General features: G+C 44.3%; 2 protein-coding genes across 4 annotated transcripts in view; one reads left to right on the plus strand and one right to left on the minus strand.

Moving 5' to 3' along the window:
- The window catches only part of cabp7a (calcium binding protein 7a), a 688,996-nt gene that overhangs the window by 498,384 nt on the left and 164,020 nt on the right, over window positions 1-26,592 (minus strand). The gene's annotated exons all lie outside the window — the stretch shown is intronic.
- The window catches only part of scarf2 (scavenger receptor class F, member 2), a 32,046-nt gene that overhangs the window by 1,726 nt on the left and 3,728 nt on the right, over window positions 1-26,592 (plus strand). The window contains exons 2-10 of one of the 2 annotated variants that reach the window (XM_084054577.1): window positions 4,450-4,508; window positions 4,791-4,892; window positions 5,100-5,619; window positions 6,134-6,352; window positions 7,170-7,298; window positions 8,219-8,322; window positions 10,330-10,444; window positions 10,842-10,939; window positions 25,609-25,764. In XM_084054577.1, coding sequence (XP_083910703.1) covers window positions 4,450-4,508; window positions 4,791-4,892; window positions 5,100-5,619; window positions 6,134-6,352; window positions 7,170-7,298; window positions 8,219-8,322; window positions 10,330-10,444; window positions 10,842-10,939; window positions 25,609-25,764 — 1,502 coding nt within the window. The remainder of the gene's footprint in view (window positions 1-4,449; window positions 4,509-4,790; window positions 4,893-5,099; window positions 5,620-6,133; window positions 6,353-7,169; window positions 7,299-8,218; window positions 8,323-10,329; window positions 10,445-10,841; window positions 10,940-25,608; window positions 25,765-26,592) is intronic. The other variant, XM_084054578.1, reaches the window with a different exon arrangement.

The following is a 26,592-nucleotide window of genomic DNA, read 5'->3' on the forward strand; positions in this document are numbered from 1 at the left end:
GTTGTTTTTAACGTCTCCTTATGTCCCACTTAGTTTTACGGATATTAACAGGGGGCATTTTTTTAACGATTTGGACACGAAGGAGACCATAAAATGTTCCAGTTTCCAAATCATAATCAATCTACCCCGAAAACAGAACGTAGGCTGGACAAGAACACCCTATGACCTTGAACATCCCATTTAGTCTGCATGTTTTCCAAAGCAGAGCTGATCATTGTGACCCAGGTTGACTTTCCTGCAGTGCCAAAGGTTGCACATTATAGTTTAGGCCCAATAGCAATAACATTAATAGCTGCATTTACAAACACTATTGAAATCTACAGTAAAACCTCTGTGCTAGGGAATGCAATTTAACTCTTGAGAGTGTAATGGGCCCTAACGGGTCCATTTGGTTACATTTGTACACTCTCGGAGTTACAGACCTATTTGGTTCCTAGCTATCCATCATTTAGCTGGGGACCCCCTGGAACTCAATCAAGGACCCCTGGGGGTCACTCTCTAGAGTTTAATGGACACATTTTCCTGTCTTTGATCATCAGCATTTGGCTAAAATATTATCTTGGATTTCTGGTGGTTGTGTTTGTGTTCTGTTTTGTCATTGTTGTTGTTTTTGCTTGCTTGTTTGTTTGTTTGTTTGTTGTTTGTTTCTCCCACCAGAAAGCAAACTGTAACTGTTGCAGTCTTGTCCCCATGTTGAAATGTGTGTAGCATGTTATATTAGGCTGGTTATGATGTGTGTTGTCAAGGAGGTCATGTGCTCTTTGTATGTTAAAGTATCAGACAGTAAGACTTGGAGCAGATGGACATTAAACTGGAGGAATGTGCGGTTATAGGCTAGTGGGAGTGTTCCTGGAGCAAAAATGAAAAATAGTTGATCTTAAAAAGCCATGCTCTCTCTACATTTCTCAATCCAGTCCAACTGCGATGTAAAACTAATCAGGAGCTTCTCTTCCACTGTGAAGGTTTTTCCTGTCACCTCACAGAACCAGTGTTTTAGTTTCCATCACTGTCCAGTCAGTGTTCACTATCAGCAAGATATACATGTTTGAAGTGTTTGATGAGCTGTCCCCAACCGTCCCTTCCCTGCACATTTGACATGTTGCACTTGATTGAACGTTCTCCAGCCACATGAACCCTAGCATCCTTATTGGCATGTCATGATAGGCAAACACTCTGTGAAAACATCTACAAGCCCACAATGTGTCGCGTTGTGACGTGTTGTGAGGTTGTAGATTGGCTATCTTTGATGAAGAGATTTGGTGTAGAGGTGGGGAAAAAAAGTAGGGGGCCAAATACAGACCCCTGGGGGACCCCGGTCAACAAAGTATAAAGGGTTTAAGTGGCTAATCTTCAATCCAAGTCACATCCATGGTCACATTCACATGCTATTCAATTTCAATATTTAGGCTATTTTTGTGACCTTATTTATATGGTGAATAGTTTCATCATTGACCAACATGTCCTGCCTATAGCCACATGTTGCTATAAATCGACCGCTGAATTAGCCACATGTTGGATGTATCACAATAGTCCGACTTCTTCAAAAACCCTTTGCTCTTCGTCATTCAGTGCAACATGTACAGTAAAATGGTACAAAATGGAGAAGTTGTTATTCAAGTGTTGTGACGTGTTGCTGAATGAGCGTGAGAGCAGATCTTGGCAGGAGTGGCTGATCAAATATCTGTGTAATCCTGAAAGGCAAAAACAGGAATGCTGCTAAAGTTGCGCTAAATTTGTTGCGCACAACACGACGGCCGCAATCCGTCTTCCGGAGTGCTGACATGAATTGACTGCGTGTCAAAGGTCAAGCAGGGTCAACTCCATACACACTGACTGGAATTTGTCAAGATTAGGAGCAGTAGCATGCATCCCTAGAATAAGTCAATGTCACATAAAGGAGTTATGTGATGTTTAGTATGTTAGGTTATGTTAAGAGCATATTTCTGTCTGTATTGATTATGGTCGACTCGAACAAATGACCAAGCAATCAATATAGTTCACAGAAAAATAAAGGTTCCAACTGGAAACGAAACTGGTTATTTAGAGTGATGCCATAGAAGAATCGTTTCTGGTTCTAGAAAGAGCATTTCAGACCAAAGTTCTACAAAGCAATGGTTCTCAAACTTTTTCATGTCAAGGACCCCCTACTTGACACTTATTAGCCCGCGGACCCCCATTTGAAAAGACATGCCAGGGACCCCCACAAGAGAAGATGTTTACGGCTCTGTAGCAGTGATTCTCAAACATTTAAACTTTAGGACCCCCAGTTTGACATGCATTAGGCCACGGACCCCTATTTAATGGCATTTATATCTCTGGGACCCCAATTTATATTGTAAAATCAATTTTAACTTAACTCTGAGAGTGTACAAATGGAACCAAATGGACCTGTTACTCTGGGAGTTACAGACCCATAAGGGTCCATTTGGTTCCTAACTATCCATCATTTAGCTGGGGACCCCCCAGAACTCCCTCAAGGACACCACTTTGAGAACCATGGCTATAAAGAACCCATAACCACTCCACTTCATAGACCGGTGTACCCCAGGGGTCTATTCTGGCTTCTTTTTTCCCTCTACACCAAATCTCTCCATCGGAAATAGCAGCTCACAACATGACGCTTTGTGAGTTTGTAGATCTTTCAGCAAGTGTTTTCAGTACTTTTACTTCTACTCCACTACATCTCAGAGGCAAATATTGTACTTTTACTCCGCTACAATTCTTTGAAAACTTAAGTTACTAGTTACTTCATAGACTTTTATTATTATTGCAAAACACACTAAACCACTTCAGCACTATATATTTCGCCCATTTGAAAATAGCAGATCTGCAAGCTCACTATGCGTCGCCATGCGACTCATTGTGAGCTGGTAGATCGGCTATTTTCAAAAGATTCTTTTATACATTTGAACTTGTGAAATGGGACATAATGCACAATGAGTACTTTTACTTTTGTACTTTAAGTATATGTTGATACTAATACTTTTGTACTTTTACTCAAGTAAATTTGTAATTCCGGACTTTCACTTGTAACAGAGCATTTCTACATTGCAGTGTTGATACTTTTACTTCAGTAAAAACATGTGAGTACTTTTTCCACCACTGTTTAGTAGGTGATGGTTCTTAACTGTGAGGAACAAGCAGAGGTTAGCACTGTGGATCCACAGCACACGCCTGGTGGTTTACCACGATAAAACACGTGTTACTCTCTCTGCTCATCATTTCGAGGCGGAATGCCATACTCCAACACTTCAGAGGAAGCTAGAGTGTTGTGGGGGCCGCCAGAGGTCATGGGCGTGGGAGGAAGAAGAGAAGCATCCATCCCTTCCTGACAGACATCAAGATGGCTTCAAAACCACAGATTTTCCTAGACACTTTAAAGGAGTAGTTCAACCATTTAAAAAAACATATTTTCTATCAATTACACACCCCATGAAGCATTGAATTCATGGATAATTTGTAGTTTTTGTCGCATTCCTAAGCCAAAGCTTTACTGGTGGAAAGATGCTAATGTATCCGGCAGGAGACTCAAAGGAGTCTCTTTGAGTCTCCTACCGGAAATCAAATTATTTGCTCAGGAATGCGTCAAAAACAAAAAGATCTCCATCAATTCAAGGCTTCATGGGGTGTGTAATTGATAGAAAATAAGATTTTGTTTGGATGAACTATTCCTTTAAGCCCTATATTCAGTACTTTGTACGACAAATAGCGAAAATAGTCGATCTTCAAGCTCACATAATTTTTGCATCGCAGCGTGTTGTAAGCTTGTAGATCTGCCTTTTTCTCTATTTTTGAAAATTGAACTTTAGAGTATTTGCCCAAAATAGGGACACAAGGGTTAATGTGGTTATTAAATTGTTGAATGATGATATTATTATTGAACATACTGTACACAGTCTACAGTTCCTAAAAGGAAAAGCATGGATTTAATTTAGTCTGACCAGAAGCTGGGGAAAAAACATGTACGCACCGGTGATAAAAAACGACCTGAGGGGGGTATCATCATATTTTCTATATTTAAGTATTTTTAAAAACATTAACTCAAGTACAAATTATTGATTTCACTTGTAGTTGAGTAATACATACCAGGAGTATATATACTTGGACTGGGGTTGAGTACTTTGTCCACCACTGGTTAACAATTCAAAGACATGCTACTCTGTCACTGCTGGAAGCTTACAAGCCAGCCAAGGTTAATAGGTTATAGAGAGCTTTGAGTAAGTCCCTATTAATCAATCAGAGGCACGCATACTCTCACAATCACACACGCATGTGCTAAGCATATGGATCCTACACAATGTGCACATTACTTCTTGAGAATTCAGCGTCAACCACATCAATGAGAAGCCATGAGATCAAAAGACCTGAGCTGGTGCTGTGTTTACTCTGTTTGTCAATGTGCAATGTACGTACATGTGCTTTATGTTTGCTTCAACACTTCTCTTCCAGGTCATCTGGGTTTGTGTGCTGCAGTGGATGGGGACAGCTAGGAGACGAGTGTCCAACACGTATGGGTTCTAATATATCAATGCATGTCATAGTGCAATGGTTCTCAAACCTTTAAATTTCAAGGTCTCCCCTTAACTCCGACAGTATACAAATGGAACCAAATTGGTTCCATTTGTATACTGTCAGAGTTACAGACTTGTAAGGGTCAATTTAGAACCCCCTAAACGAACCCAGAGAGTCCATGGAATCCACTTTGAGAACCACTGTCATAGTGTACCATTATATCTCCCTATTATGGATTCCAGTGGAATGATATACACGTGTACCTGTCTCTACTATAGCTCTCTGTGAAGGCAACTTTACCTGCAAGGAGAACGAGGTGTGCGTCAGACCTAATGAATGCCGCTGTCGTCATGGATATTTCGGAGCTAGCTGCGACACCAGTAAGGCTTTTTCACCCCCCTTTGTATTTCTGACACCTCTAACCTTTTGCAAGGCTTGTCTCTTGCCTGTTGTCTTTGCTATAAAGGTCAGGTCAAACAAACACATTCACAAAGTAAATAGTATTGCTACTTCTATCGCTCGTTGAAAGTGTAATTGAAAGCGAAGGAAATCTGCCTTTATACTGATGATAATGTCTTTCTCCCCAGAGTGCCCTGCCCAGTTCTATGGCCCAGACTGCAAGGGCAAATGTACGTGCTACCCCAACGGCCAGTGTGACGACTTGACGGGCGAGTGCACCTGCAATCACAACCGCTGGGGGCCCAACTGCGAAAATGCGTGTCTGTGCCAGAAGGGCAAGTGCGACCAAGACACGGGCAAATGCACGTGCCACCCGGGCTTCTGGGGTCCGCAGTGCAACAACAACTGCTACTGCAGCATCAACTCGGTGTGCGACGCTCAGACGGGGCGCTGCCTGTGCAACCCCGGCTGGACGGGACGGAACTGTGCCATCCAGTGCAACTGCAACAACTCGCCGTGCGAGCAATTCACGGGACGCTGCCTGTGTCGGGAGAGGCTGTGGGGCCCGCGGTGCGAGCGGTACTGCCAGTGCATCCACGGCAAGTGCAACCAGGCCGACGGCTCGTGCACCTGCACGCCGGGCTACCGTGGGAAGTTCTGCAGAGAACCGTGTCCCGCTGGGTTCTATGGACAAAATTGCAGGAACAGGTGAGGGAAAAGAATGTCGCACTTCGACAGCACAGGAAACCAACAGTTATTAAAAAGATGAATTGCTCAATGTTCGGCTCCATGTCTGATGAGTATTGCAGTGTGTGGTTTTGTGGTTTTGATAGGAAATAAGATTTGATATACGCCGTGGCTGATAACCCTTAAAACATCTGAACGTGTTACTCAAACTCAATGGAGTAATATTAAAGTGAGATTTGGGAATTGGTATTCGCATTATCCCATAATCATCTGCTAACATGCTAAAGCAATTCAGGTTAAGCGTTTTACCTTCCACAGGCAAACGCCGAGCTCACTACAGTGTTGCCGTAGATCAAAAGAAGAATGGTTTTCACATTTGAAGTTGTTTACCTTTTTGCAGCAACTGACAGTTTGCTGTTGATGGCTTTGTTTATTTTTTGTCCTCTTTCAAGATGGAAATGAAAGGGAATATAAAGAACACCAACAAAATGGATGTCTGATTGTTTCCTGCGTTTCACTGGCTTGTCCCCTATAGGTGTGGCCACTGCAAGGGCCAGCAGCCCTGCAAGGTGACCGAGGGCCGCTGCATCACCTGCGACCGAGGTTGGAACGGGACGCGCTGCGACCAGCTGTGCTCCAAGGGCTTCTTCGGGGAGAACTGCCAGGAAGTATGTCCCACCTGTAAAGACGGTCACCACTGCGATCCCATCCACGGCAAGTGCTCTCACTGCAACCCCGGCTGGATCGGGGACAGGTAACGACACCCTTTTGTTCGTGCTTACACACGCGACTGAAAGTGACTATAAGTACATTTACTCAAGTACTGTACTTAAGTACAATTTTTTTGAGGTACTGTTACTTTACTGGAGAATGTCCAATTTTCGGTACTTCTACTTCTACTCCACTACATCTCAGAGGCAGATATTGTGCTTTTACTCCACTACAATTATATGAAAACTTTAGTTACTAGTTACTTTGTAGATTTGGATTATTATTACAAAACATACATTACCCACTTCAGCCCTATATATATTTCGGCCATTTGAAAATAGCTGATCTACAAGCTCACAATGCGTCGCGATGCGACGCATTGTGAGCTTGTAGATCGGCTATTTTCAAAGATTTTTATACATTTGAAAACTTGTGAAATGGGACATTCGGCATAACGAGTACTTTCTACTTTTGGCACTTTAAGTACATTTTGATACCAATACTTTCGTACTTTTACTCAAGTACATTTTGAATTCCGGACTTTCACTTGTAACAGACATTGCAGTATTGATACTTTTACTTAAGTAAAAAATGTGAGTACTTTTTCCACCACTGTCAGAAACCTATAAAAAAAAAGCAACACAGAACCACCATATGGATTTTATTTCTTCCGTCGGACAATTTTCACACATGCTGCATTGTCATTTCCCCCCCCGATTTCAAAGCGTAATGGCAGGGCCTTTCAACTAGTAGCTACTGTAGTACGGTGGGATAATGTCTGTGACTCATAGCCCCCCCCCCTCCCATCCCCGGGCCTGATAATGACTGTAATCATGGCATTCCTTCTGTGTGTGGTAAAGGTGCGAGGTGCGCTGCCCGAACGGCACGTATGGCGAGAACTGTGAAAACGACTGCAGCCACTGTTTCAACGGCATCTGTCATGTCGTCACCGGAGAGTGCCTTTGTGACCCGGGATTTCACGGGACCTAGTAAGTTGACTCTTCCTGTATACGTCTGTCACGCACTGCGAGTTGAAGGGCCATTGTGTGTGTTTTGAGGTCGTTTTTTTTTAATTGAGGCCGATAAAGCCTCCTGCTGAAATAGCAGGAAGGAAAATTGCTATAGAGCCTTTAATTAAAGGGAATGCCACAAGAACATGTTTACTTGACTGCGTTCACCCTTTTCTACCCATTCTGTTCTCCGGCTCCTGTTTGTGCTACACTAACCGTGCAGCATAGAGCACAATTCATACTTAGTCATATGACTGTGTCACACGACAAAAACAACACATTTTTTAAACTGAAAAACAGTTATTACCCTCCGGCGACACTGTATGAATTAGCCTTAAGGGTTTAGTCATCAGATGTTTCTTTCTGTGTACTCTCCGGGGTTATTATATAGCTCAAACTAACGAAATAAAGAAAACTAGAATTGAAAAAAAACTTTGATTAATTGAAATACAATTGGCTTCACACACAAATAATAACTAACTGAAACTGTGTTGTGTGTAAAACTAACAAAAACGAACTAGAATCATAGTTAAAATGTCCTTAGTTTTAGTCTTTGTCAAAATCTTTTAAATAATAATAGAAATAGCAGATCTACAAGCTCCCAATGCACCGCATCACGACAGGTTGTGAGCAATTTTAGCTATTTATCTGACCTGGTTGAATCTTGCCCCTGAATACAAAAACTAAAACCAACACTAAAACTAATTTTAAAAAAAACTACGCTAAAACAAAGCCTTTACACAAAATGAAAACTAAACTAAAAGAGCACGACCGCTTTAAAAACAAATGAAAACTAACTGAAAATGAAAACATAAAGTCAAAACGAAAATAAATAAATAAAAACGAATGAAACACGAAAATGCAACACTATAATAACCTTGGTACTCTCTCTACTCCAGCTGCAATATGACATGTCAGCCCGGCCAGTTTGGAGTGAACTGTAACCAAACCTGCTCCTGCAATGACAAGAACTGCGACCCTGTGTCTGGCGCCTGCAACCTACGTAAGCCATACGTAACCTCCTTTGTTCCCGATAGATACTCCGACTGCCAAGTCTTTTCCATGCTTTTTCAAAGGGGATTCTGTGATGTTTCAGCTCTGTTTTCAGTTCAAGTTCAAGTGGCGCTTCTTAAACAAGATGAAAGACATGAGAAATGTTTGCCTGTCCAAATAACCAGTTGCTACTGATGTGATGCAACTGTATAGAATGTCTAACAGCTGACTGAAGACAATGAACACCAGCGCACACACGCGCACGCACACACACACACACACACACACACACACACACGCACACCTGTATTTAGGTCTGTGTGTGTGTGTGTGTGTGTGTGTGTGTGTGTGTGTGTGTGTGTGTGTGTGTGTGTGTAGCAGAGCGAACAAAGTGGTGACTTGATGTTGTATCCAGACCCAGACCAGTGTCCTTTTTATTGCTGTGTTTGTTGGCCCTGTTCCTGTCCAGCAAAAGAGAGGGAGGAAGAGTGGGGGGGGGGGGGGGGGAGAGAGAGAGAGAGAGAGAGAGAGAGAGAGAGAGAGAGAGAGAGAGAGAGAGAGAGAGAGAGAGAGAGAGAGAGAGAGAGAGAGAGAGAGAGAGAGAGAGAGAGAGAGAGAGAGAGAGAGAGAGAGAGAGAGAGAGAGAGAGAGAGAGAGAATGAATAGGGGGGGAGAAAGAAAGAGGGAAGGAACAGACAGAAATAACGGGGGTGGAGGGGAAAGGGGGATTATAAGAGTTAGTATGAGAGAGAGAGAGAGAGAGAGAGGGGAAGGATGAAGGAGACCAAAAGAAAGGGGTTTGGTGAGAGACAGGAAAGAGAAAGAGAGGATATAAATAAAAGCAGGACAGAGAGAAAGAGGGAGAGAGAGAGAGAGAGTTAGGGAAAGAAGCCCAAACAGTAAAAAGGTTGATGGGCGAAAAAGAAGATATACAGTCGGGGGGGACGAGGAAGTGTAGGAAACTGGGATCACGAGAGGTTTCGTCCAGCGGACATGTTGGGACGCTGTCGGGTCCCCCTCCCACCACCCCCGCCAGCCTCTTTTTCCTTCATCCAGCTGTGAATACAGCGGGTTGCCAAACACGGCACACACCACACCCAGGCCACCTGGGCCATCCATCTCGGCCGCACATGTATGTGACAGCGTGAGGACCGGAGGGCCACCGCTATTGTAATGGCTTGTCTTTACCGCCGGTGTCATCATGATGGCCCTCAAGGGTGCCACATGCGGAATAGCCCCTCTCTCCCCTCAGCACCGATACCCCCACCCCAATGCCGTCCGTGCTTACGTAACAGCATCGTTTCGGGCTGTGACCCACCCGAAATTAAGTGGGAGGGGTACCTAATAAATCATCGATGAGTTATCGGTGGAGGCGACTGTGGTAAAGAGAGGATGTGGGCGGTGGCGGTTGGGGTTTGGGCGAGGAAGTGTATTGCGGGAAATGGCCTGTGAAGGGGTCGTACCTCTTGGACAAGATAAGGTTTGAAGATTCGGGGTGAGCTGAAACACGGGTGCCTCCATGGAGTTTAATCTTGGCTCTGTCACAGCCATCACATCACATCACATCACATCACATCACATCAAGCATGTACTGAAAAGGCAATGTTGTCGTTTGAGGGTAACCAGCGCCAATTAACCACACAAACGCATGGCGTCCCTATGTCACATTAGACAAAGATTCGGCGAAAGTACTTGGACATTCGCTGAAAATAGCAGATCTACAAGAGATTTTGTTCAGAGGGGGAAAAGGAGGGGACCAAGTATAGACCCCTGGGGGACTCCGGTGAACAAAGTATATATGGGGAATTGGGGTTTAAGTGGTTAAGTTCATGTCTTATGTATGTCTTATCCTTCTCTCGTACATACATACATCATATACGTACAGTATGTCATAGTTATCTATTTTGCCATGTGTCAGCGTGGTTAGGGAGGTCGGTTGTGTTGGTAGTGGCACAGCCCTCACGGTGCCAGGGCAGTGTGGCACACCCCAGACGTTTCCCTGCATCTTGTCTTTCAGAGCCCAACCAGCGGATGGGTGTGATCGCGGCGGGAACCCTGGTCTCCTTTCTGCTCATTGTTCTCCTCTCGCTGCTGTGCTGCTGCTGTCTGTGTCGACACAAAGACGACCACAAGTGAGTGACGGGCAGGTGCCCTGCCCGTGCAACGAGCAGTCAGGGCCTTGCCCTAGTCTTCCATAACAACTTTTTGGACACAACTCCGCATATGTTTTTGGAGGGGAAGAAATATATTGTTTATTATGTTCTCTCTCTCTTTTCTCTCTCTCCGTCTCTCTCTGTTATACTGTATATCTACTTGGAGGGTCAGTAGAATAAATGCATAGAAATTGTATTTTTAAGCGCGTTTGTGTATTGACATTTCAATATGAGCAGCTCGTAGGCTCACAGCACGAGGCACAGGGCCACGTTTCAATATGCCACTCATGAATGATTCAGTTAGACTTTCCATGGCGTCATCCCTTTTTTCTTCTTCTCCTTTTTGGTCCTAACTGAGACAACTCTCCCCAAACAGCAAAAAAGCCAAGCGGATCCTGTGCGGACGATTCAGCCGAATCAGCACCAAGCTCCCCCGGATTCCACTGAGGCGACAGAAGCTGCCCAAAGTAGTCGGTAAGCCCCAAAAACTCTTACTCATATAGACTACTGCCGCCGCGGCACTGCTGCCAAAAAAGCGCAGTCCTTTATATAATTCTCCGCTGTGGCGCTTGTATAACATGATCTGCTTCAGTTCGGGCCGTACTTGGCTTTATTAATCGTGAAGGGGCAACCGTGAGTGCGCTGCGTCAAAGCGCAAGACATTAAAGTCCGCCGTAATGACTCTCAAATTTCCCACAATGCTACGGAGGCGACAAACGAATACACATTCTGTACCTATTCAACACCTGTAAACGCTTTCAAGTCACCTTTTAGTGTCTAGGCGTCTCAGGCCAAGCCTTGAGGAGACAACGATAGCAACGAGGAGCAAGGGAGAGCGAGCACTTTCCTTCGGTGCTACCTTGGACCACGTCTTTGGACGACGAATCGGGTTGAAAAGTGTGCGGTGGCTGCCAGGCGAGGATGGGGTTTCATTTGAAAGGAATGCACTGGTTTTTGAGCCCCTTATTATTCTTGGCACCCTTAAATGCCATGTGTTCATATTATTACAACCCTAAACTGGGCCCTTTTTTCCCCTCCTTCCCCCTCTCTGCTCACTTCCCCTTCTCCCTTTCTTGCCCGAGAAAGTCCTTCTGGGCCTGAGAGAGGCTGGAGGCCGTGCTATTAAAAGACGGCCAGTGGTTGTCTGGGTGGGGGGGGGGGGGGTTGTAGTGGTGAGTGATGCGCTATCAAAGATCCGCTCTGTTTGGGTGGACGCTGGGTTCCTGCGTGTGGGGAGGCCTCGTGGTCCAGCGATAGCGGTTGTCTGTGACATCGTGACCCCGGTCTCATTGAAGTAGAGTGTTAATGTGCCCCAGAGGGCATCATTCAAGTGCAGAAAAAACGTAAACACGGCCATTTTCATACGAGTTGTTTTGTTGATTTTGTGAAAGATAATATTGAATGAGTATGAGCCTGAGGCTATATTTGTCTGAATGCAGAGGTCATTTCGACATGCCATACAGTATGTGTCCATGTGGATGGAATCAGTGGCGCCCCCCGGCGCCATATGGGTGGCCAGGGGACTTTTGGTGGCCCCACTTTTTTCAATGATTCCGGTCATTTGAGTTATTATTACACCCACGGCCGGCTGGCCGCGTCCTGAGCCTTCTGTTGGATAGTTCCGTCAATGAGGGGGCAGAGAAACAGCGGCACAAGGCACAAGTCCACGTGAAGCAGCAGAGAGAGAGAGAGAGAGAGAGAGAGAGAGAGAGAGAGAGAGAGAGAGAGAGAGAGAGAGAGAGAGAGAGAGAGAGAGAGAGAGAGAGAGAGAGAGAGAGAGAGAGAGATAGAGAGAGAGAGAGAGAGAGAGAGAGAGAGAGAGAGAGAGAGAGAGAGAGAGAGAGAGAGAGAGAGAGAGCATATTTATCCTTGCCGTTTTGGGTCTTCTAACCTTAGCCAAGTAACTGCTTGAAAACAACCATAATGGTAAACGTTGTGTACAGCTGGTTCATGTATATCTGCAGGGGACCTTGTTACGGTGTTCTTTTCCCCACTCTCTACTCAATAGTATTGTTCAAGCACCCCTGGATGGAATCAACCATTTGAACCCAAGCGTAATTATTCTGGGCTTGTCATAATGGTCAAACATACAGTAGTAAAAAATAGTTTATTTACAAGCTAATAGTGTGTTACCTAACTTGTGACACGTTGTGTGGATCGGCTATTTTGTCCAAATACATTTGGTCTAGAGGGAAAAGGAAAGAAAGGCAAGAAAGCCCGGTCAACAGCAGTGTATAGAGAGTGGATGAAGGGGGAAGATCATGTTGTTGATTGTAGTTCACTTCAGAACATTGTTGATGGTTATTAAGTCTATAGAAACCACTATATTTATGTTGCAGCCCACATTGTCACAGAAACTTCTGCTTTTATTATCTATCTATCTCTTTGTTCCTACAATTCCCATAATGCATTTTGCGGGCCAGCATTTGCTTGGTACTTCCATAATAGAGCGTCACAGTTCCCGCCCACTTCCAGTTGCCGGAAGTAAATACTCAATGCATTTTTCCCATTGACTTTTCCGAAAATATTTATATAAATTAATTTAAGCCTAGAATCAAGCTATCCAGGATGCTGGTGAATCATGACCATAAAACGTTTGATTCTGTGAAAAAACTTTTTTGAAAACGGCAAAACAAAGGGTATTTATTAAACATAGTATATCATATCATTAAATATAAAATTTAAAAAATCACAGAAAAAAAAGGTTTCATGGTCATGATTCACCAGAATCCTGGATGGCTTGATTCTAGGCTTAAATTCATTGATATAAATATGTTTGGAAGTCAATGGGAAAAATGCATTGAGTATTTACTTCCGGCACCCGGATTCTGCGCAACTGCGATGCTCTATAGTCTATGGATATGAATCCATGGAGTCTATGGATTCATATTTTCTAAAGTCAAGATCGTTATATTGTTGTACACACATCGAAAAAGGGAAATTGTCACAGCCACTGAGGATATATAACGGCTACAAACCAGGAGTTCTCAGTAATTGTCAGATTTTCAGACATATGACATATTATGGCTGCATGCGGAGAATTAGTCTAGACCGGGATCAAGTCGCTTTGCAGGTTGCTGATCGAGTCTGAGTCTAGAGCGGATACGGAAAGGGAAACTGTGTGTGTGTGTGTGTGTGTGTGTGTGTGTGTGTGTACAGTACAGTACAGTACAGTACAGAAAGCAGGCTCTAGAGCAGATCGCTCGGGTTAATTCACAATGAAAGCCAGGCTTTCCGTCGTGTTGAAAGTCTGGTGAGGTGACGCAAGGTTAACATTAACCCAACAACAAACATTTAGAGATAATGATGTTAGTGTTACTCTGTAGCAGTGTTGTTGACGTGATCCCTTCCACAGGGGTCAGTTAAACCCTATGTACGTTTCTTTGTACGTCTTATAGTGAAAACAAAGTGAAAAAACTTAACGTTTTTTACCCGTTCACCTATTTTCTGTGATTTTTCCCCAAATGTCTGTCAAATCTATTTTTGCTGAATGTTGGTCTGTTTTGACCAAATGTTTGCCTATTGTGACCAGCACTATAGGGACGCTATAAGGCTCATATGGTTCAAATGAGTGTGGCAGGGAAAGAGTTAAAGTGAGATGACCAGTGTCTTTTTTTCCCCGGCATGTCTGAGAAGCATGTGCTCCACCACTTATCCAGCTGATTATTTAAGCTAGCAACTGTCTCCATTGTGCCTGCGTCAAAAGATGACACAGAAACAGATGTGTCTTTGTCATCGCGTGTTGGGACATTAGCGTGCTTATTTGCTGACTGCATGGCTTCAACTCTCGCATTGATGAGTAGCATTTTTACTAATGCTGATAAACAGATCAGGTCTTTTCTTACCTTTTTTCCAAAAGCTAGAGAAGTTGAAGTGCCTGAATCTGAAACTGTTCTTAAGACTCTCAGTCACCTCGAGACTAAAATGTCGCACAGGCGATACGCAAGGCGACCACATTCCAATTAATTCAAGAACATTCCGTAGAACCCAGTCAAGCTGCTTACTGCCCTCCTTTGTGCAGCGGACCACTGACTGTACAGTTACTGGTCAGTCAGTCTCTCTCTCTCTCTCTCTCTCCTTCCAGCTCAGCGCTGTGCTGTTCAGATTGTATAGTCTCTGCTTTCCTCGTCGGTCTGCCAGAGAAGTGTGGCCTGCCAGCGTTTTGAAACTCTAACCCGGACCGTGGGGCTCCACACTCCTGCACACACACATTCCAGAGGGGGGCCCGATTGGGGCTGGAAACAGGAAGTGGTCAAATTTACCCCAGCCTGTGTCAGAACTGTGATTTATCCACACCAGGGTCACTGGCAACAGATGTGGCAGGCAAATGAAAAAAAAAAGAGAAAAAAGAAAACACAGGGGGGGGGGCGAAGGGAAGGAAGACGACATATACTCTGTTGTTAACGTGACCAGTGTCGGCGTACGGCGTTGTGCGCATTACTCGCGCTTGCCCCATTTTCAAAGTGGCTATGTGCAGGGTTGCCAGATCTGCTTATTATAATTTCCCCGCAAGATTTCATTTGAAAATAAAAACTATTTTCAAATAGCTGATGTATATGTTAAAGTGCTCATGTGGCCCATAGTTGCTTCTTTTGGGCTGCTTTTCCTAGACCTGGTTGCTTGTTTCTCTCACAGAATCTGGCAACACTGGCTATGTGTTTAGAGTTTGTTATTCCATTCGGAGCGTATTTATTCCACGCCCTGCAGCTCTGCGTGTCTGTCCCGCATCACCACCCGTCCTGTGTGTGTGTGTGTGTGTGTGTCCAAGCACTTCCACCAAGTATAAGTGTCGGAGAGCCAGGCCACCTGCTTTGAGACGCGGGACGTGTCCCTGCTAAGCAGCTGTGCTGGTGCGCCGCAGCTGGAGCTTGTCAGAAAATGTCCTTTTGTCCACTGGCCGTGGTGAGTGTGCAGGGTGGGATCTCAGTGGCGTCCATGTCTCTCGAAACAATCCGCCCCAGCAGACTAGCAGTCTGGAGGTTACCAGCATTCAAGGACAACAGTTGTTTGCTCTGGCACACGAGCAATGTCGCGAAAATGACCATGTGTTCGTTGTTGACGACCTTAACCCATTAAGACCGGGGACGCGTCTGTGTCATTTTAGGTTTCTTTGGCTATTCAAAAATAGCAGATATACAAGCTCATAGCGCGGCACCGAGTGCCGCGCTATGAGCTTGTAGATCTGCTATTTTTGAAAAATCTTGAAAAAATATTTTTTATACATTTTTTCAAAAAACGTTTTTGTTTTAGAAAACATTTGTAGAATCGGCCTCAGGTCTTAATGGGTTAAGTGAGAGTCTTCGCATTGCTTAGCTGCTCTTCAAGTCCTTGGTGCCCGATTTGTCTGCCTCGTAGGCCACTTACCAGTGACGAAAGTGCACACAAAAGCACACACATTATACATTATTTCTAGCAGCTGCCTCAACCATAACATACAATGCATAATCTTCTAACTTTTCGAGAGTAGTAGTTGTCCTCATAAGGAAAACAAACGTATATTTGACGGCCAAATTCTGATAAAGTTCTATTTATACACCTTACACTACAATTACCACTATTCTGATAACTGCATGTAGTTAGCAGTAAGTCATGTGGTCACCACAGTTACAGAGTTGTCAGTACTTTACTGTGTGCTGTGGCATTTAAGAGCACAGGATATCCTTAAATAACCGCAGTTTCTTTTGGAATGTCCCCCCACACTGTGCCAGCATATCGAAACTCTCAATGCGTACATCGTTTATTGCTCATTTTTACACCGGTTGCAGCTGTGTTGATGTTATCAACTCTTAACCCTTTAAGACCGGGAACGCATCTGTGTCACTTTTTGATTTGAGCTAAAAAAGCATTATTTACACTTTGGCTATTCAAAAATAGCAGATCTACAAGCTCATAGCGCGGCACCGAGTGCCGCGCTACGAGCTTGTAGATCTGCTATTTTTGAAAAATCGTGAAAATGTGGTGCAAATCTTTGAATATATTATTTTAAAGCAAACTTTTTGACTTAGATCTTTGCTTCTGGCGGTCCCTGAACAAATATATTTTGAGATGGGGGTCGGCGGCCAAATGCATATCATTTTGGGGGTCCTTGACATGAAAAAGTTTGAGAACCACTGATATAGAAACATACGTTTTCAGAAAACTGTTAGGATTTTGTAGAATCACATTTGTAGAATCAGCTTCAGGTCTTAATGGGTTAAAGCCCTACACAGGCAGAGCCCTCCTCCACTCAGCCAAAGTCGCCATGCAATTCCAGTGTTTAGAGTGAACGTGTGTTGATAGTTGATCCCTTGTGAGTGAGCTTGCAGCTTTATCAGAACGCATGAATGATTGACCACTGACATTCGAGTGAAAAAGATATTTGGTCAACTTACCTGATGACCGAGGTCAGGATATACTGTAAAGCTATCTCCAAAGGTGACTTCTATAGTTGGAACGTTTTCTTAACTCTCTTGACCACTTAAGCCCTCTATATTTAGTTACAAACAGTGAAAGTAGCCAATCTACAAGCTCTGTTATTTTATTCAAAATTAAGCAAAGCCTACTGTAAATCAGATTAGTCGAAGCCGCCTATCTAGCTTGCTGCTCATTAAATCTTAATACATTTTAGAAAATATATATTTTAGTGAACAGATGACACCTTCCTGTGAAGAACATACTGACTCAGTGGCGTCGAAGATTCTGGAAGAGTTGTCCGGTTTGAGAGACCAGGGATTCCAGGATTAATGTGGTTATGCTAGTAATGCATAGTATTCTAAATACGGAATTTTTCATGCATGTCCCTTCTCAGACCCATCTCCATGGTCAAGATGTAATTAACGTGTCCACACAGATCTAACTTTAACGTTAGATATGTATTGGATTATTTATTGTTTGAGAACATGATGCTGAGGGTGATAAAAGATAAACAGATAGGGATGTGGAATTTGGGAGGTTAAAAGAGGTACCGTATGTTATGTCTCCATTTGTATGATGAGGGGAATATTTCAGCACGTTTATGCTTCTTTTTTTTACGTTGAGTCTAGCTGTCCTATGAGTGTGTGTGTGTGTGTGTGTGTGTGTGTGTGTGTGTGTGTGTGTGTGTGTGTGTGTGTGTGTGTGTGTGTGTGTGTGTGTGTGTGTGGTGCGTGCGCGCGCTGCGCGCGCGCGCGCGTGCGTGCGTGCGTGCGTGCGTGCGTGCGTGACTGTGCGTGCGTGCGTGCGTGCGTGCGTGCGTGCGCGTGCGTGCGTGCGCTAATCTTGCTAATCTCCTCCACATATGTTTCATTTATTAGCTTTAATTGTATACAGTAGTTAATGAAACCTTGCCAAAATGTGGTGTCCATACGTCATAGACTGACGTCTGGCTACACGAAGCCTGAGATCCATATTGGAGCCATGCTGATAAAATGTTTTGTGTATATATAATGTCATTACACTTGTACAGCTGTTAACCCATTAAGACCTGGAACGCATCTGTGTCACTTTAGGTTTCTTTGGCTATTCAAAATAGCAGATCTACAAGCTCATAGCGCGGCACCGAGTGCCACGCTATGAGCTTGTAGATCTGCTATTTTTGAAAAATCGTAAAAAAGATTTTTTTTCTTTTTTTTTTCAAAAGTCTGTTTAAGAATCGGTCTCAGGCCTTAATGGGTTAATCCCTTCATTTATGGGCTGACCGAGTGACCGCGGGGAACAAGGTCACTTGTTCGCCCAGCCAGAACGTAAGCAAATCTGTGGATTTGAATAACGCAGTGATTCAAAGTGAAGATAACTCTGGATGTCATACAGTACAAGCAACGCAACATAAATACAGCTGGATAATGTAATGGTGCTTTATAAGTCCCCGTGATTCATGTCTAAATGAAATGTGAATACATGGGAACAGTATCTACAACACATATCTCTTATCAGTTCCTTAACCACTTAAGCCTTATTTACGATGAATAGCGAGAATAGCAGATCTACAAGCTCACAAGCGTGTGAGCGGATTGTTTTTATACTTTTAAAAATGTTTTACTTTTATATTTGTAATGGCAGTCAATTGGGCTGTGATCGCGCTGAAACCTTGCCGACATTTGGAATCATAGATACGTCATAGTAGACGACCGATGTCACACAGGCCGGTCACATGTCAAGTCCGAGATCCACTTGGAGCTGAGTCTGAGATCTACAGCGCAGCCACGCCGTTTCTATGTGGATGCAGAAAACCACATCATTTTCCAGTTTAGATTTTTTTTGGGTGGAAAAAATAATGTTTATTGGACATTTTTTGAAACTGTGCCCAAAATTGAGATGCCAGGCTTAACCCATTAAGACCTGTAACGCATCTGTGTCACTTTTTGATTTGAGCTAAAAAGCATTATTTTACACTTTGGCTATTCAAAAATAGTAGATCTACAAGCTCATTGCACAGGCTACGAGCTTGCAGATCTGCTATTTTTGCTTGCAGATCTTGCAGATCTGCTATTTTGAAAAATCATGAAAATGTGTGCAAATCTTTGAATATACATTGTTTTAAAGCGAACATTTTTTAACTCAAATCTTTGCTTCTGGGGGGTCCCTGGAACAAGATATTTTGAGATGATAATTGACAAAAGCTCCGAAAGTTCGTCTGGGATTCGCAAGCACAGGATCACTCCACATGCCTCCAAGACCCGCCACAGACTGTTGATCAGAGCTCTGGCTATGTTTTAGGCATCTTACCTCACCTCGATCAGTGATAAGACTCTCGGCTTGATTGATTCTCTGATTTGCCTATCAGACCCTCAGCCTGATCTGGCAGGTTGCCATAGCAACCAGATACAGGAAGCCTGACCTCTTAATCATATGATCGCTATTAGGGCCGCAAAGCAAAGCTGGGAGGGAGGAGAGGAGAGGAGAGGAGCCGAGAGGAGAGGCCAGAGGGGCCGGACTTCGCATGACGTGTGTGCAGAGTGACTAGGCCAGCAAAGGTGGCAAAGGTGGTGACTGTGAGGGCCGCGAAGTCATGGCTTCCAGTTCCCACCTAATGTCATGTGTGAGTTCTGATTGGTCCAGATCGTACTGAATAACTGCTAGTTTGCATAATGTCTTGAGACTAGGACTTAAGTCTAACATGTACAGGCCATCACCTCCAAAGAGGATGATACGATCTCCCACAATGCAACAGCACATCCTATACTTCCCACACGAGCGTTTGCCTTTGGGCTCAACTTTCCTCCAGGAGAAGCTTTCTGGACTGAATTTCCACAGATCATTAAGGGTAGTAAAATGACTGGTTTCACCACCAAATGTGTACAGCTCTCCATTGTAGGTAAAGGCTGAATGACCAAAGCGTCCTTCTGGACGAAGCTGTGCTGAAGGTGTGTTCAGCCAGCAGTTGGTCTCTGTGTCAAACACTCTGATGATGTTGTTGTTGTTGCTGGAGGAGCCTCTGCCCCCAAATACAAACATCTTTGTACCGATGATGGTGGCAGAGTGACATGATGAAACAGGTAGTGGAGAGTCTCTTGTGTTAATTAAAGACCAGACCATTGTGCTGGTGTCCAACTTGTACCAACTTGTACCAACTTGTATGTCCTTATAGTATCCAGTCAGAGTGGTCCATCCTCCATGGATGTACATGACCTTCCCCAAGACACAGGCTGAGTGGTCCCACCTCGCTTCTGGAACTTCAGAAACCTTTGGCTTGAACCATCTGTGGGTGTCGACATCAAATGCATAAAGAACATTGCAGTGCTCCCTCGTGTCATATTTGTAACCCCCCCAGATGTAGACGATATTCTCTATCAGCACAGCTGTGTGGTAGCAGCGATTGGATGGAACCTCAAAGTGACATTCTCCTCTTCCAGTTGTCACTGGGGTCAACTTCCTCCAGCGTAAAGAGACTGTGTTGAAGACGTGAACATCAATCTGATCCTTGTTGTCATTCCTGACCCCTCCAAATGAGTAGACTTTGTCTCCCACGGCAACAGCAGCATGACCATTAAACTCTGGTCCTCTGTTCAGATGCAGCGTCCAGCAGAACATTTCTCATAAACGGCTCCTCCAGGGATCAAAAACAATTCCTCAAATCCTTCTGTGTAAATGAATGGCATCCTATTGAGTGCACAAGCACTTATATTGGTTCACGGATGCAAACATCACATACATTTTGTCCAATCAAAGAAGCCGTTGGCTGTTGAAGTCCCTAATATGGCAAATTGTTCTGAGCGACGTCATGAAAATGACATCATCAACATGGCGTCAGAGACCCACATTGAAACCAAACTGTTAATAGACCCTGTCCTGTTGAAAATACATGTAATAGGCCTATTAGGCCAAATAAGTAGACTTTGTCTCCCACGGCAACGGCAGCTTTACATTTATTTGGCATCCATTCAGATGCAGCGTTCAGCAGAGCGTACAAATGTAACCAAATGGACCTTCAGGGTCCATTTGGTTCCATTTATAAACTCCTAGCATTAAATGAACACTGAGCATTGTACATTAGAGATCGGGGGGGGGGGGGGGGGGGGGGGGTAGATAAGATTTGCCCACTGCGTACAGTGCAGGTCATTTTACCACAGATGTTGGGGGGCTTCCATGAAAACAAGGTTGTGAACCTCTGGGTCAGAGTTAGTGTTAGTTTGTAGGCAGTGGTGGAAAAAGCCCTCAACTGTTTTACTTACGTAAAAGTATCAATACTGCAATGTAGAAGTACTCTGTTACAAGTAAAAGTCAGGAACAAAAAAATGACTTGAGTGAAAGTACAAAAGTATTGGTATCAAAATGTACTTAAAGTACCAAAAGTAAAAGTTCTAAAATGTTTGAAAATAGCCGATCTACAAGCTCACAACGCGTCGCGATGCGACACGTTGTGAGCTTGTAGATCGGCTATTTTCAAATATTCTAAATAGTCTGACGGTGACCTTTGGACGGCGACCTTTGCTGCCCTAGTCACTCTGCACACACGTCATGCGAAGCCCGGCCCCTCTGGCCTCTCCTCTCCTCTCGGCTCCTCTCCTCTCCTCCGCCAAATACATATAAGCTTGGGGGTCCTTGAAATGGAAAAGTCTCAGAACCACTGATATAGAAACATACGTTTTTTCAGAATACTGTTGGGATTTAGAAGACATTCGTAGAATCGGCTTCAGGTCTTAATGGGTTAAAGGACAAGTCCGGACTAAAATAACATATATATATAGCCATTTTTCCTACATATATTGATCCCAAATGACTGGCCATGGGGTCTATTTGCAGAATTGCCCCTGTTGTCCAGTTTCCCCAGCAGACCCCATAGCATAGAGCAGAGCCCATAAGCACTACTTACAGTATGCTATTTGTTGCGTTTTCTTTTTTTTTTTCATTAATCTGTTATTTGTTGTAATTACACACGCATCCATGCCCCATGGCCAATCATTTGGGATCAATATTAATAATAAGTAGGAAAAAAAGGCTAGATGTTATTTTAGTCTAGACTTGCTTGTCCTTTAATGAGATTAACCTCTATGCTGTCCTGAAAACTCAACAGCAAGGAACCTGCAATGGCGTGCAGTTCTGCTACATAGTCAGGGGGTTCCTTCTATCGGTACACTAAACAAACGGACGGGGCCGTACGTGTGTCATCAGGGAGATAAACACACACATCTGATGTGGTCCTGTAGAGTTTATACACCCACAGTTCCGTTCCAGTCCAAAACAGTGCTGTGCACGCCAGGTGGGTCAGTGGACCACAAGCACATCCCCCTCAAACCACAGCTGTCCCAAGACTGAATGGTCAGCGGAACGCTGCAGTTTCTAAATAAAAGGGGGAAGGAAACGGAGGAGCGGAGATGGAGGGAGTAAGTAGGGAGGAAGGGGCGTTTGAATGAGGCTCTGACGGCTCAGGACCTATTACGCAGTCACATCATTTGTGTTATTGTAACCACTAACGCCCTGCTGTACTGTATGTCATACTACGTTCTATGATGGTGCTGTGTGTCAAAAAATTGACAATCTACACGCTTGTAGATCAGCTATTGTCACTATTTGAATAGTTAATTCTTGAATGTGTGCCTTCATCCAGTTCCTTGTGTCCAAAAAGGCGATTTTGGAGCATTTTAAAGGTGCATTGTACAGCATTTTGCAGCTTGCCATCAGTATGAAAAACATACAAAGAGCTGCGTTTATAACCAACATTGATCCCATAACCCAGAGTGACAGGCACAATGTAATTGGCTATTTGGTTGCGCAACAACTGCTAAATAATGATTGAGTAGTATTATGTTTAGCATATGTTTATGCTACTTACTTCAAGGGGCAAACCCTGCTACATTTAAGCTGAAATGCAAAATGTTGCAATTCTTGATACATTTTTAAAAAGAGATAAAAAAAAATCACACCCAGTGTGAAGTGAGCGGTGATATCTATGAGTTATTAATTTCATCATGCATCTCGGTAGCCAATCGCAGCACGTCCTGCGAAGTGACGTGCTTACATATTTTACATTATTATTCATTTCATCATGCGTCTCGCTAGCCAATCACAGCGCGTCTGCGAAGTTTGAAGTTCATTTCATCATGTGTCTCGCTAGCCAATCACAGGACGTGCTGTGGGTGTGATTATTTTTCCTGCAAAGCTTAGCCTATGGGCGTGTTTTCCACAGCATGGCGTCACAGCGAAAGACAAATTTTCACGACGGAAAGAAAAACTTTCACCACGGATGGGTCCTAAACCCTCTTATAGGAGCGGTTGCACCGCTCAAATATGAATATTGCAATATTACTGTAAATGTTCTTACTCTGTATCGGCAAGTATTCAAACATAAATCATTAGTACTCTGTGCTTTAGTAGTACTAGACCATACCCGGTGAAGGGCGCAGGCGAAAGTATTTGCAAAGTTGGGGTTAATGCACGTCCTGTCGCGCGGTTTCTCCCCCGCGCGCCCCGTCGTGGCGCCCCCTATTTTTAAGTATTTTTACTGTTTTTCTCAACTTTTAGGTATTTTTAGTGTTTTTATCAATGTTTAAGTATTTGTACTTTGTTTTTCAACTTTGAAGTATTTTTACTCATTTTCAGTACTTTTAAGTATTTGTACTCATTTTCAGTACTGTGAAGTGTTTTTACTCAAGGTATTTGAGTATTCTCTCCGTCCCTCTCTCTCTCTCTCTCCATCTCCCTATTTTCACAACGCATCGCGAGGCGTTGTGAGCTTGTAGATGAGCTATTTTCAGTAGGGGAATATGAGCAGCGAAAATGTGCAGTTTGGCTTATGCGCCGAGAACAGACAGTTTATCAGGGATCGAAAGTGAGTGTGTACTGTGTAGTGCAGTGGTTCTCCAACGTTTTTATGTCAAGGACCCCCAAATTGACACTTGTTAGCCCGCGGACCCCCATTTGATAGATATGCCAGGGACCCCTCCCCTCCCCCCCCCCCCCCCCCCACCCACAGCACGGAGAATGGCGTAGGCATGTTACTAGTCTGGGAGGCATTGCCTCGGAGTTTGGACAGCGGGGGCGCGGCCACTGCGTTGTGATTCAAATCAACAGCCAATGAAGAATAGGGGGCGGGATCCACATGCAGTGGGTGTTGCATCTAAATAGGATCGACGGGAAGCAATTTCCCCTTGAGAAATTTCGACCGCCATTGTTGTGTACTGCTGTTTGCCTCTCGTCGGACTTTTTAGACGAGTTGCAACCGGTAAGAGGCGTGTCCGCTCAGATTCAGAGCGTGACGTACATCCCGCCCACAAATACAGGGGGTTTGGCCCAGAAGTTCCTCGCCGAGCCGGCGAAAACTTCTGGGAACTCAGATTAGCATGTTACTCGCCCGCCCCGGGTCCCGTGGCAAACTTATTTATTCAGGCTATGTAGTCAGCCTGTGGCCATGTTTCCCATTCAACCCGAAAAAAACCCCTACGTCCGCTGCCAGTACTGCTCCCGGTTTGGCTCCAATGGGAAACATGGCCACAGGCTGACTAAATAAGCGATTTAAACGGGTAGTTTCGCTGAAGACCTAAAATATTATGCAGCCGACCAAACCTTAAACATCCGTGCGGTTTAGAATCTACCATTAGTTTTGGGATACGATGTATACAAAAGGGTAAACAGCGGAGCCTTGGCGGACGTTCGCCCGATCCTGGAAGAGAACGACATAGAACCGTTCTTTATGGCGCTAATGTGCATCGTGTGTGGGGGAAAAAATCTGGAGTGTTTACGTAGAGAGTGGGCGGGGTCTATGGTGTAGCGTCGGCGTCGGTGTTGCCATGTCCGCCGATTGTAAGCGCTTTAGGGCCAATGTTGGTGTTATAGGGTTCGTTTGGTTTGGCCTCGTTTTCATAGACCTTGCTGCTTGTTTCTCTCGCGAAACCTGGCAACGACGCGCAGTTTGATCAAGAGTCCCCCGAACCACCAAGACACCGCCGCCACCACCACCGTGAGGTTACTAGAATTATAGGAGGATGGGAGGGTATTGGGCCCAGGATTCCTAGTGAGTGAGAGAGAGAGGGAGAGAGAGATAGAGAGATAGAGGGGAGGGGGGACAGAGTCAGAGAGGTGTGTGTGTGTGTGTGTGTGTGTGTGTGTGTGTGTGTGTGTGTGTGTGTGTGTGTGTGTGTGTGTGTGTGTGTGTGTGTGTGTGTGTGTGTGTGTGTGTGTGTGTGTGTGTGTGTGTGTGTGTGTGTGTGTGTGTGTGTGTGTGTGTGTGTGTGTGTGTGTGCGTGCGCGTGCCTGTGAGAGAGAAAGAGAGTCCTAAGCTACACAAAGTTGAAGGAAACGGGAGAAAATACAAACCAAATGGAAACCTCATTTGCAGTGATTATGCAGTCATGTCTTTGCATGCTCAGCTAATAAATGAGCCACTACAACATCTGATCAAATGCTGAATACAATTAATTCAAAGCCCTCAAAAACAGCGTTGTTACTGTTGATAGTGAGAGTCAACTGTAATTATCGTAATCCACGGTGGTCCGTGAGGACATACCCATAAGGGTTCAAATGGACCCTTATGGGTATGTAACTCTGAGAGTGTACAAATGGAACACACTGATTTTACAGTGTAGATAGGGGTCCCAGAGACAGAAAATGGTATCTGTGGCCTAATGCATATCAAACTGGGGGACCTTGAAATGAATGAGTTTGCGAAATCACTGGTGTAATAATACTCCTGTGGCTGAACTGTTGGCTTCTCCTTGTGTTTCTCTCTCTCTCCTTGCCGCCCTCCCCAGTAGCCCACCACGACCCAGAGAATACCTTCAACTGCAGCTTCATCGAGCCCCCGTCAGCGGCCGAGCAGCCCTCCCCGTCGTCCTGGTCGTCCCAGGAGTCCTTCTCCTCGTTCGAGAGCGGCGACGACGGCCCCGTTTACTGCGTGCCCCATGAAGGTGACTCACCAGAGCCGTGGACAACAACAAAGTGCAGTTGTGTCTGGAATGAACCTCACAAACATGCATTTTGTCCTCCCATCTGCCGCATATAGGCAGATGGGAGCATGCAGACGCACATTGACACTCACCAATAAACAAGGCCCTCAAATTGATTGATTGATTGATGGATAACACAAAAAAGGTCCTGTGGTTTCCATTGTGGTCCTATGTATTCAATTCATCAGCATAGCATAAAAAATAACACAATAATACGTGTCAGAAACAAATACAAAACACACTAACGTACTGTATTTATGGCTGCGACTATTGATTGTTTTCTTAGTGATATTTTATTGGATTGCTCTTTTGATTAATCAAATAATCTTAAGCTCTTACATCAACGAATTGACACAGCTGTGTAATAAAGTACGTTGATTAGTCTGACACTACTTAAGCCCTGTCATACCTCATCGTACAATGGTGTTGTGCGAATATAGACAGACAATCTAGAAGCGCACAACGTGTCACATCTCGTTACACGAACCCCAGCGTCCCTTTTCTGGGGCGAATATTTGGCGAAAATAGCAGAGGTTTGGTATAGAGGGAAAAATGGAGCGGAACAAGTATAGAGAGCTGGGGGTCAATTAAATATATAGGTGCTTAAGTGGTTAATCAATTAGATCAGTGAACTGTAGCACCACTAAACGTGTCTGTCAAAGACGTGAGCACGAAAGCGTCCAGTACCCCGGTGCGGCTATGCAGTGAGTCACCCACCTCTGTAAATGTCATTAAGGAGAATAGGAGATAGTCGGCTACTTATCGTATGCCATCTTGTCTCAGCTCCTT

The sequence above is a fragment of the Gymnoscopelus microlampas genome (genome assembly GCF_963454915.1).
Source record: "Gymnoscopelus microlampas genome assembly, chromosome: 4".
NCBI classification, from domain to species: Eukaryota; Metazoa; Chordata; class Actinopteri; order Myctophiformes; family Myctophidae; genus Gymnoscopelus; species Gymnoscopelus microlampas.